General features: G+C 31.4%; 2 protein-coding genes across 6 annotated transcripts in view; one reads left to right on the top strand and one right to left on the bottom strand.

Annotated features, from left to right (window-relative positions):
* Positions 1-12,626, bottom strand: part of LOC139516781 (guanine nucleotide exchange factor DBS-like) — a 126,169-nt gene that overhangs the window by 58,556 nt on the left and 54,987 nt on the right. The window contains exon 1 of one of the 5 annotated variants that reach the window (XM_071307078.1): positions 1,375-1,405. The exons of 1 other annotated variant lie outside the window; for it this stretch is intronic. In XM_071307078.1, the coding sequence (XP_071163179.1) occupies positions 1,375-1,393 (19 nt within the window). In that variant the 5' untranslated portion in view covers positions 1,394-1,405. Of the gene's footprint in view, positions 1-1,084; positions 1,256-1,374; positions 1,406-12,626 lie in introns of those variants that run through there. 3 more of the 5 variants (XM_071307076.1, XM_071307079.1, XM_071307081.1) reach the window with 3 other exon arrangements.
* Positions 1,440-10,738, top strand: LOC139516783 (dynein light chain Tctex-type protein 2B-like). The gene is made up of 5 exons (XM_071307087.1): positions 1,440-1,618; positions 4,737-4,870; positions 5,440-5,509; positions 6,717-6,780; positions 10,428-10,738. The coding sequence occupies exons 1-5, from the start codon at positions 1,539-1,541 to the stop codon at positions 10,473-10,475; spliced, it is 396 nt and encodes a 131-aa protein (XP_071163188.1). The 5' UTR covers positions 1,440-1,538; the 3' UTR covers positions 10,476-10,738.

The raw sequence follows: 12,626 nt of genomic DNA, 5'->3' as shown, positions 1-12,626 counted from the left end.
GATATTCTTTAAATAATGATATTTTCTTGTGAAAACTAAAATTATTTTGAAGTGAGATGTTTTTATCGCCAAATGTATATTACAGATGTTGATGTACAATGTATAAATAATAAGATCTAATATAACCACCCTGCTTAGCTGAGACAATACACCGTTTGCATCCATTCTGCCAAGAACATAGTGTTTCAATGCAAATGTAGGAGGGACAGCAAAAAGGATAGAATAGAGTTTTTAAAAAAATGGGTTTAGATTTTGTAACAAATCATCCTGCTGCATGTCAGCTACCACTCATCATATTTGATTCATAAATGATGATATCAATATGAAATAAAATTGTCCTGAATATGACGCTGGAAACTGACCATTCATAAATTTCATCAATCAATTAAGGATTAGGTACCCTTCTGTTGATTCAATGCTAAACATATGGAAATTTTATTGAAAATCCACAGCCTTTATCCGTGTACTATCATATTTAGCTTTTGATGACTGATAGATATAGCATAATTGCATGCAGTGCTAGCATTGATTTCCATAAAACAAGTTTATTAATGTAGTAATTGGTTAAATCAAATAAACATATGGACCAAATCAAGTACATGATGTAGGGTGCGCTCGAATTTGGTGACTCTGCACGAGGTATTTTGGAATTTACAGATTGGTTAGAACTTTGCGTAAAAAATAAACACTAGCACATCATAGAAAAGCAAGTAATTAAGTAATGTATGTTTCAAATTTTATAACAAAAATCCCTGTATTAAAGGCTGTGGATTTTCTATAAAAATCTTGGTTTATTTGCCACAAAGTACTCTTGTCTATTAAATGCAATGAAACAGTAAATAATAATGTTTTACATCAAGTTTCCCCCTAGTACATGTACAAAATGGCCTGTCTCAATTATTCATCATATCTGTAGTTTTGACACAATTGATGTTTGAAAAATTCGTACAAAAATGACTATAGAAGGGGTCATAAACCTTAATGAGCTACTGTAATTACTGATTGGGAGGAGTGGTATAGATGACTAAACTACCTTCATTTCTGTTACGTGTAAAGACTTCATCAGTAATGTTTTAAAACTCACCTGTTAAGTATTATTATAGGATTAATCTTATAGATCATTATATTTTGGGGTGTATTTGTTTTTCTCTATCGAAAATTCATCTTAGGAATCCCAGATTCCACTTCCGGTTGCATATGTCACGGTTGAAAAAGAATTCACCTGACTAATGACCGCCTACCTGTCATTACAGGTAAAAATCAATTAAAATAGACATTTTCAAATGAATATTTGTTTCCAATATCTCTAAACTGAAAGAATATTAGCTGTTTCATTAATGAAACTGTAAATAATGTCATATATTGTTGTAATACCTATATTTTCCATTTTCATATACCTGTCATTACCAAAGGTCAAAGTTGAAGTTGCATTATCACCGATAGACGGCACTGCAATGTTGTTAAGGCCGCCATATTTGATGTTTTGATGCCTTCATAAAGTGTACCCTTTGAAATCTGCAGTTATTTGAATTATAACAATGTCAGAAACGGCAGTTGAAGAAACACCAGTATCAACAGCAAGCAATACATATATAATTCGTCCTAATTTTCAAAATAAGTAAGTGAAGCTTATGAAAGAAAAGAAAACGTGCACTGGCATAGATTGAGACATTCCAATGATAGGGGAGATAATTTCCCAAATTATCTGAATCATGGATTGATATTAACAAGCTTCACTGATAAACTATCTCAAATTCTGTGGTACAGTCTTCAATCCCAAATCTTAAAGCCTGTTGGCACAAATTGTCTCAATGTGCAGAATTTCTCCTTTGTGAGTTTTGCAACATATTTTCCTCTCTGCCTCTGTTTTGTGTCTGGCTAGATTTTATTGTCTGTGCTTGAAAGTTTGTAAAACAAAATATCTGACGCCACAATGGAAATTTGATTGTTGTATACGTCAAAAGTGCAAGCAGCCGGGATTAGCGATAAGGTGCAGGGATCTCCATAGATGAAAATTGAACGATGGAGGAACTTTCACCATCATAAACTGTATCTACGCCATACAGTGTAGCGCGATCGAAAGTATTTCATCCCTCCACATAGGGATAGGTGAACATGCTAATTCATTGCTTATTTAAATTATATTTATTTGAATTTTCATTATAAATACTATATACAAGTATTATATATTTTCAATAATTGCCGTTTGTAACCCTTCAAAGGCCAAGCCCTCATGCCCCCTCCATTTCCCTTAGTTGAGAATGACCAATAGCTATCACGAAGGTCCCCATTTAGTTTTCTTGCTATTTTTAGTAATTAATATGGGGGTTAAAAATCATGTGGAGCTTATTTTTCACGGACACTGTCAAATTCAGAAGTCATGAACCCATTACTGGTATGGCTGGTTTGCAGCAACGACAAAACGAGTTGTACGGGTTATGTAAAAGGTTAAAAAGATTTGTAAAGCAAACGTTGTCAAATGAAAAGTTTTTCAATGAATTTATCTAGCAAATCGATGCTATGCGACATGCATCTTTCGAGTCTGAATAGAAACCGGAAACGTGGATGTATCAATTTGATTGTAAACTACGAAATGAATTCGGAATTACGATACGATATTTCTTTACAGGAAATATTAAAAGTTTTTACTTTTTAACTTTTAAAGTAATTCTATATTATCCTTACAATACAGCAGTACCCGAGTTATTTGCGATGAAATAATAATTACTGTGTTACATTTGTACGTCTTATTTTGTACTTCTTAAAAAGGGGGATGCTGATTGTGTAAGACAAAATAAAAGCATGTGTTCGACTTGTTAAACTTTGTAACTGGATTATTAATTTATTTATTTAATCTAAATTACCATAAGCATTTGCGGAAACTTACATGTAGGTACAATGTAAATAATTCAACAAATGAATCGTCTATCTTCAGATAATATTCTCCTGTTTGGTTTGTTGATCTACCTGTACAAGCTCAGGAACAATTGATTAGCGATCTTAATTTTGATATCCTTCAGGCGTTAGAACTGTATTGGATTATACTATATAAAAGCCTGAGGGTTATGCAATTACATGCATTTAATTATAATTGCTAAAAAAATGGCATCAGGCTTTAAAAACGATCACAGTTTTGAACGATGGCGGAAGACATTTGACGATGGCGCAAGTCATTTGAACGATGGCGTGAGTCATTCGGCGATGGTATGAGTCATTCGACGATGTCGTGAGTCATTCCATGATGGCGCGAGACATTTGAACGATGGCGGGACGCCATCGTTAAACAGGCCATGGAGATCCCTGAAGGTGTATGGGATTGAGGAACAGCAGTATTAATTTGCCAGTGCTATCAATATAATGTGCCCCTGTTCGTAGTTTGGCTTTCTTCTCTTTGATGTTCTGGCCTTCTTTTCTGGTTAACATATGGTAGCTAAAGTTAAGGTTTCTGATCTGAAGCTCTTGATATTTGATTGAACATATTTCTCATATGTTCTCATGGACATTCTGGGAGGAAATGGTCAGGTGTTTCAGGTGCTCCACAGTTGCATAACTCTATGATGTTGGTTTGGCCTACTCAGTTCTTATAGTTTAATTTTGTGATCAGCAATACAAACATGAGGGTGATAATGGGGGTACCGATGAACCGTAAAAATTCTTGCCAATTGACGTTAACAGTAATTTTTAGTGCATGACAATAAAAAAATGACTGATTTTGACGGAGCACGTTAAACTTTTCCCAAAAATGACGGTAACGATAATTATTTGCGAACCCTGACCAATCACAGTATTATTTTAACCAATTTGATGCTAACGGTAGCTGAAAATGACCGTTTGACGTCTGACGATAAAGGGCATTACTACCCTCAAACATATATGAAGAACAGGCTTTTTTTTTGGAACATTTTTTCCCTTCATTTTCTTATGAACATTGTTCAATACATACTGTATAAATTACACTTGGTCAATGGGAGACCGTAGCTGTGACTTAGTATGCTGTTACGCTGTACCTTTTGTTGTGACTTATTGTTTTGTCTGTTGTTCGGCCTTGATTCCCATTTGTGTTAATTATAAGTTATGTTCCAGAAAGGGGGTTTCTTAGTTTCTATATATAAATATATTGATACGTAAAGTATTTTTAGAATAGAAGACATCTTAGAATCCTTTGTTAAGATATACATTTTGTTCATGTATTAATGAATTAAGTGAGGATAGTTTGGAACAGGAAAAATACTCTATCTGGCCTTGCCATAAATATTCCGATATTTTATATAAAGTGACATATCTAACCTAAATTAAAAGAGCTTAGCTTGTCTGCCCTCTATGTGGTGACATAAATGTATGGTCCCTCAATTTATGGTCCATTTCTATGCACATTCTGCCTTAAATGTACTATACTTCTGTCAGAGTTTTGCTTAAACGAAAAAAAATACCTTTTTATTGAAATTTATCATTTTAAGAGCTGCTAACACTTTTTACAAGCTAAGCCTTAAATACCAGGGATCTACCTAATCAAATACTTTTTAATTATTTCAATTTTTCATCTATAGATATGATGAAGAATCCTTTATCAAAAAAATCCTCTTCTAAAAAGAGCCTTCACTCTTGTACCCTGCTGCAAGCCTACTTTAAAATCCTTGATGCAATACTGTATTTTATACATTTATAAAATTATAATAGATTTAGACCAAATATGACCATTTAAAAAACTAAGACTCATTGATATATTTATCTTACAGATTTAGACCAATAATAGTAAAAGAAACAATTCATACAGTATTGAATGATAGACTGTCTGGTAAAGTTTATGATGTAGATGAAACAACAGACTTATGTAGAGTTATATCAGATGAAATCAAAACAAAATTAAAAGGTATTTATATTTTAATTAGATAACAAAATATAAATTATTCAAATACATTACAAAAGACATTATTCAAATTATTAACAACATGTTACTTGTTAATTGTATCTGTAAACTGACACATATAAATTTTACCATATCGTGATATACTTTATAAATTCAACAATCTACAGTTGATTTTTGCGATTTTTGTTATGATGCACAAAAATGAATTAAGATTTGAATTTATTCACACTTGATAGATCTTCACCAGAAACACCCAGTAACAAATAAGAACATTGAAATCAAAACATTGGACGCTGTTTGGATACAAATTACAGAATAAGAATGTATGGAAGGGATTAAGGTCAGATTTGCATGAGGGAGCTAGTGGTTTTCAGAAAAATTTCAAAATGAATTTACTCCACTTTGGAAAAAAGCTATCGCTGAAGTTCAAATACTTCAGCATGATAGACCAACTTGTGGTTAAATTTATTAATAAGAATTATGAGCCCATTTTAACGGTGTATGAAGTGATATCATTTAAATGAATGAAATTATATTTTCCAAATATTAAGATTTTTGTTTTACATTTCCAGATTTAGGTTATGACAGATATAAATTTGTAGTTCAAGTAGTCATTGGGGAACAAAAAGGAGAAGGTGTCAAGTAAGTATTACCTCCCTTTATTTACACAAAATGTAATTAAATACACACAACCAAGGCCTGTGTATCCTTCCTCAATGGAAAAAAAAACTTAAATGCCAGATAATGGCTACTGTAAATTCAGAAATTATTGCGTGCATTTATTATTGCAATTTGTAATTTTAATTTTTGTGATATTGAGAAAAATCCTGTGTTCAATTCATATAAAAAATTTCAAAATTATTGCGATTAATACTGTGTCACATTTTGAGCAATAATAAAAACATCGCATTAATTTGTGAATTTACAGTATTATATTACCTGTGTCCTCTGAGAATATCATTGGTTTAAAGTAAACATGCGGGAAGCATGTATTTTCAATATTAGGTCAGTTAGCATGTTTTATCCTAAAGACATGGTCAATGGTTTATTATAAATTACATGGTTAGAAGACAAGATGCCTGCCTTCCAAAATACAAACTGTTGTTGTATTCAAATGAACAAACATAACTAAAAAAAATTATGAGCTTTAGACAAAATATGTGATGTGAAGGTTTACAATTATGTCTTTTAATTCACATGTTCCGATAGTCTGTAAGATAAATTTGTTGCACAGTGTGTGAGTGACCTAATATGATTTATAAAATATGGGATCAGTATACCGTTATTCCATATAGGGCAGCCCCCCGGCTTGAGCTTTTCTCACTTTCACCCCTTATGGAATTTATTGATGCTATATACAACCTGTTAGGTCACTAGCACATAGTGTAACTAATATTGTGTGTTCCTTGGAATTCTGCCCTCATTTATTTTGAATGGTTATAAAAATATTTTTCTCTACATCCCTCAAAGGAAAATGCTAGACTTGTTTATATTTTATATTTTTACAAGTAAATGCAAAGTTAATTAAGAGTACAGCTGGTTGTTCACATTATTTAGGCAAACAAGCAATTGTCTCGGGTAATACAACTCTCCTTATATCCAGGCAGCTGCTTGTTTCCAGGTAAAACTAAGATTGAACCATCAATTTGATGAGATATTTTTTAACATTTTCAGACACATCGAAATGCATAAATATATTTGAGTGCACACAATTTATGTATTTTTTTACTGTAACATCCATTTATTTTACAAATAAGAGTACTATACAGTATACAGATAGGTAGGTATACAAACACAATCTTGATAAAATCATCATATGATAACTAATAACATTTATTTTCCTTTTTAGAATGGGATGTCGATGTTTCTGGGATTCTGATACTGATAACTATGCACAAGATATATTTATGAATGTAAGTAACTTATTATATTATAAATCTTTTAAACTGTATCAATGCCTACAATGAAACTTATCTATCAATGTTAAAATTATCTTAAAGTTATAATTAAGAATGATGAAGTAGATTATTTTATTAAAATATATTTATTCTTTGATATGAAATTAAAATTGACATGACTTGTCATATTTGAATATTGGTTTACTATGAGAAACATATTTAAGGAAATGATCAGTTTAGATTTCTTTAATCAACTTTAAATGAACAAAAAATACCTTTAGGATGTTCTTAGGGGAGGTTTTGGAATTAGTGTCAAATGTTCTGACTCCTTGGTTTTTTTCCATACAGACAATGTAAAATATTTTGTTCCATAACAAATTTTTATACGACCGCAAATTTTGAAAAAAATTTCGTCGTATATTGCTATCACGTTGGCGTCGGCGTCGTCGTCGGCGTCGTCGTCGTCGTCCGGCGTCCGAATACTTTTAGTTTTCGCACTCTAACTTTAGTAAAAGTGAATGGAAATCTATGAAATTTTAACACAAGGTTTATGACCACAAAAGGAAGGTTGGTATTGATTTTGGGAGTTTTGGTCCCAACATTTTAGGAATTAGGGGCCAAAAAGGGCCCAAATAAGCATTTTCTTGGTTTTCGCACTATAACTTTAGTTTAAGTTAATAGAAATCTATGAAATTTTGACACAAGGTTTATGACCACAAAAGAACGGTTGGGATTGATTTTGGGAGTTTTGGTCTCAACAGTTTAGGAATTAGGGGCCAAAAAAGGGCCCAAATAAGCATTATTCTTGGTTTTCGCACAATAACATTAGTTTAAGTAAATAGAAATCAATGAAATTTAAACACAATGTAAATGACTACAAAAGGAAGGTTGGTATTGATTTTGGGAGTTTAGGTCCCAACAGTTTAGGAATTAGGGGCCAAAAAAGGGCCCAAATAAGCATTTTTCTTGGTTTTCGCACCATAACGTTAGTATAAGTAAATAGAAATCTATGAAATTTAAACACAAGGTTTATGACCATAAAAGAAAGGTTGGGTTTGATTTTGGGAGTTTTGGTCCCAACATAATAAGGGGCCCAAAGGGTCCAAAATTAAACTTTTGTTTGATTTCATCAAAATTGAATAATTGGGGTTCTTTGATATGCCGAATCTAACTGTCATGACTGTGTATGTAGATTCTTAACTTTTGGTCCTGTTTTCAAATTGGTCTACATTAAGGTCCAAAGGGTCCAAAATTAAACTTAGTTTGATTTTGACAAAAAATGAATCAGTAAGGTTCTTTGATATGCTGAATCTAAAAATGTACTTAGATTCTTGATTATTGGCCCAGTTTTCAAGTTGGTCCAAATCTGGGTCCAAAATTAAACTTTGTTTGATTTCATCAAAAATTGAATAAATGGGGTTCTTTGATATACCAAATCTAACTGTGTATGTAGATTCTTCATTTTTGGTCCTGTTTTCAAATTGGTCTACACTAAAGTCCAAAGGGTCCAAAATTAAACTTAGTCTGATTTTAACAAAAATTGAAATCTTGGGGTTCTTTGATATGCTGAATCCAAAAATGTACTTAGATTTTTTATTATGGGCCCAGTTTTCAAGTTGGTCCAAATCAGGATCTAAAATTATTATATTAAGTATTGTGCAATAGCAAGTCTTTTCAATTGCACAGTATTGCGCAATTGCAAGAAATATCTAATTGCACAATATTGTGAAATAGCAAATTTTTTTTTAATTAGAGTTATCTTTCTTTGTCCAGAATAGTAAGCAAGAAATATCTAATTGCAAAATATTGTGCAATAGCAAGATTTTTTTTTAATTGGAGTTATCTTTCTTTGTCCAGAATCAACTTAAATCTTTGTTATATACAATATACAATGTATATTCACTTTTTACTACAAACTGATAAATTAAAATAATCTTTACCATTCAGTGATAACAAGCAGTTTTTTTACATCTTATTTCCTTATCTTATCTAAAATGTTTTTAGATAATGTATGTTGGACATTTGCCAGACATGACTATGATGTCATTTTCTATTTTTATTTGCCAATAACTTTATGTAAATAACTTCATTGGAAATTTGCCAATATAAAATGTTGCTGATGAAGTTTTTTTTATTGTTTTATACAATAAACAATGTATATTCACTTTTACTACCAACCAATCTTTACCATTCAGTGATAACAAGCACTTTATTTTACATTTTTATATTTTATGATGTATTTAAAAGAGTAGTTATTGTTGCAAACTCCATTAGAAATTTGAATTGATATCAGTTTTGGAAAAAAGGGAAACGGGGATGTGAAAAAAGGGGGGGGGGGGGTTAAATTTTTCTCATTTCAGATTTCATAAATAAAAAGAAAATTTCTTCAAACATTTTTTTGAGAGGATTAATATTCAACAGCATAGTGAATTGCTAAAAGGCAAAAACAAACTTTTAAGTTCATTAGACCACATTCATTCTGTGTCAGAAACCTATGCTGTGTCAACTATTTAATTTTAGATTTAAAAAGTTTGAAGAAGAAATCTTTAATGTAAAATTTGTAAAATCTTGACATTTGTTTTGTGTAAAAAAAACCCCATGTAATGTCAAAAATTTGATCACAATCCAAATTCAGAGCTGTATCACGCTAAAATGTTTTGTCCATACTTGCCCCAACTGTTCAGGGTTCGACCTCTGCGGTCGTATAAAGCTGCGCCCTGCGGAGCACCTGGTTATCTGTTCATATAAGACTTGATGGCTCATAATGGGTCATTTGCCAAAATTTAAGCAGAATTTTTAGTTTTTTTTGATTTGAGACCCAAATAATACCAATGCAAATATAAGGTAAAAGTCAGTGTCAGCTTTTTCCCCACCATATTTTAAAAATCATATATAAATAAAAGAATCTTCATGAAAATAGTATCAATTTTAAATTTTTTATTTTTTGAATTCCACAAACCCTCACCTAAGTACATCCTTAACAATTATGAATCAATCAATCACAACCACTTTGTTGAAGAAGTTCATGGCATATATAGTAGTGCTAAATTTGACATGTGCATACTCATTGTTAACAGTAATCTAAATGTATTATACTATAAAAAAAAAATAAAAAATTGTACAATGAGTGCATGATGTACAAGTTCCCTTTATCTCACCTTTAATGTTCCATATATCAAAATTTTAAAAATTTTAAATATAATTTTATATAAAGATTTGAAAGGGAGATTACTCTGGTTGCTTTGTAAGATTGTAACAAAATGTCTTGGGAATAGCTTAATGAATATTTTTAAAAATCTAGTTTAAGATAAGAATTTCATAATTTGAAGCATACTATATAGTTTAAGTTTTAACCCTACAATGGTATTTGTTCTTAAATAAAGATAGATGTCGATAGGCTTTGTTCTTTCACTATACTAGTTAGCCAGTCTTTTTTTTAAATTTGCTATTAGAAGTAATTTCTTAACTAATTCATACAGTTTATAAACAAACTGATTTCCTCTGACGATTTATGTTTTATGTTTAGCCACACAATAATGCTTATAGAGAGACTCTTAGTTGTTGGTACATATGTAAAAAGTGATTTGGGAGGTTGGTGAGATTGCATTGAAGCCTATTTATCTGGAAAAACAATGATAATTTCTATTTCTTTCTCTTTCCAGGATTCTTTATTCTGTGTGGCAGCAGCATTTGGATGTTTTTACTATTGACAGTGTATCATTAAGATGTTGGGGTCATTAACATTAAAATCATCTTCACCAACGATACTATGGTATTACCACCTATGAATAGTGACTGTGACCACCTGTTAGAGATTAATTTTGTTATGAGAAAGTTAACATTATAATTCACCTTCTATGTTGAAAGAAAAGCTTCATGTGCATATTCAAACTGTGATATAAATTATAATGAACTTGAATGTACTTTGTTGACATTAAATAGAAATATCTATTAAAATATATAATTATGATAACGCACGCTTGCAAATACCTTGTTCGTCTGTCCAACAAATAATTTAGTCACACTTTTCGCAAGTACTATGGAATAGAATAATTGTATATTTGGTCAGTAGCTTGACAGTGATGATTTTAAATGGTGATCTCTTTATGGATCTATAAGAGACCTTTTTGCTTATACTTTGAATCCCCCAATATGTTAAATAAACTTTGAAAGAAAAAAAAATGTCCCAAATTTATCTTATACTGTACAAAATAACTTTAAATTGGTCAGCAACTTCACAGTGATCAGTTGTAAAAAATAAGGGCTTTTTGAATCTGTTGGACAACAACTTTTTGTTTTCAGATACTTTGATTACAAACATGAGTATGTTCGCAGGACAGAGCATACATTCATGTTTGGTTTACCTTTATAATTTCATGTAGGTTATAATAATTTCTCTTGGTCTTTCCTATGGAGCAATATAAACACAAACCTTTATTACAATGTATTTGATAACAATTTGTTGGTTGTCTCTTGAAAAGTTATTTATTCTTATTAGATGCTAAAACAACAATGTCAATTTAGACCACACAGTGCAGCTCAACCTTAGAAATTTTGTTCTTTTAGCTATTATGAGATTATCTTTGCCACTATTAACCATGACCACATTACTACAAAATAATAAAAAGGTAAAAATCTTATTATAATATAAGTACCTAGCCCCTCTTTTTAAAATGGCGGTTTACAGTGATAAGGAGTTGGCTCGTCAGTCCATTTCTCCTTCTGTTTCATTTTTGTGTCCATGACTGCCCCTAAATTACTTAACTGAAATATTTATAACTTTCACAGATTCTGAATCATATAATATACTTTTGCAACTTACTAACTTTGCAAGGGGTAGAGTAATCATCTGTGTGAGCTTTGCTGACAGTACCTCTAGTTTATTCTGGAATGAAGTGGATTGTTCTAGTAGTAGAATGTAATATGGTTTTCCTCTGTCAGAATACACATCATCAGAAGTCTGAAGGTAGCATGCTTCAGTTGAGTCTGGTAGGTTTACTGGATTAATCTCCAGCTTAGTTAAATCAAATACTTGGGAATTGCTATTTAGCATTCTCATTTAATAGCAAGGGCACAAACTGGCTTGGTAATAGTTGGAATAATAATGCAACTTCTTATAAACAGGATTCAATATGATAGCCTAGAACAAACAGCATATGATTCATATTTAATAAACATGGTATTTGATTGAATATACATGTAATATTTGCAGCTGGACATGAATCATTCATTTGTCAAACAATCAATCTAAATAGATAAGATAAACATTGACAAAAACGAAAAACGATGAAAAGAACTGTAAACAATACACAACATAGAAAGTTACACTAAAAGATTCCACCAAAACCTGGGAGTATCCTATATGCTTCTGAAGGATAAGCAGACCTGGTCCCCATGTTTGAGTGATTGTGTTGGTCATGTAAGTAGTTAGTACAGACTTGGTGATGATTTTGATTCGGTGATGTTGTGTTTGATGAAGAGAATGTGATTACGGTTACAATTGGAACATATGGTATTTATCGAAAAGATATTCCAGATCAGTAAGCCAAATCGTGATGGCATTCGTATAATTTTCGAAAAGATGACTTCAAACATAACCACTTTGAACCCTTGGTTTAATAGCTTTATTTTAAGCAGCAAACTATCAAGAACAAAATCATAATAGGAAATACAAGCTTTGGAATATATTTTCAACTGGTCTGAGAATTATACTCTGTATATGTGCGCTGCAGAGATGTTGCTACATGTACATAGAAATGGGAGGTTGAAATCATCTCTATTGTCTTCAGTTTTGTTCTCAGCCTACCCTGGCGTTCTAGATTTCATTATAAATGAAACAGAATTAAATGTATATATCTATA

Source organism: Mytilus edulis, chromosome 3 (assembly GCF_963676685.1).
Source record: "Mytilus edulis chromosome 3, xbMytEdul2.2, whole genome shotgun sequence".
NCBI lineage: Eukaryota > Metazoa > Mollusca > Bivalvia > Mytilida > Mytilidae > Mytilus > Mytilus edulis.
This window is presented reverse-complemented; position numbering and strand designations above follow the sequence as displayed.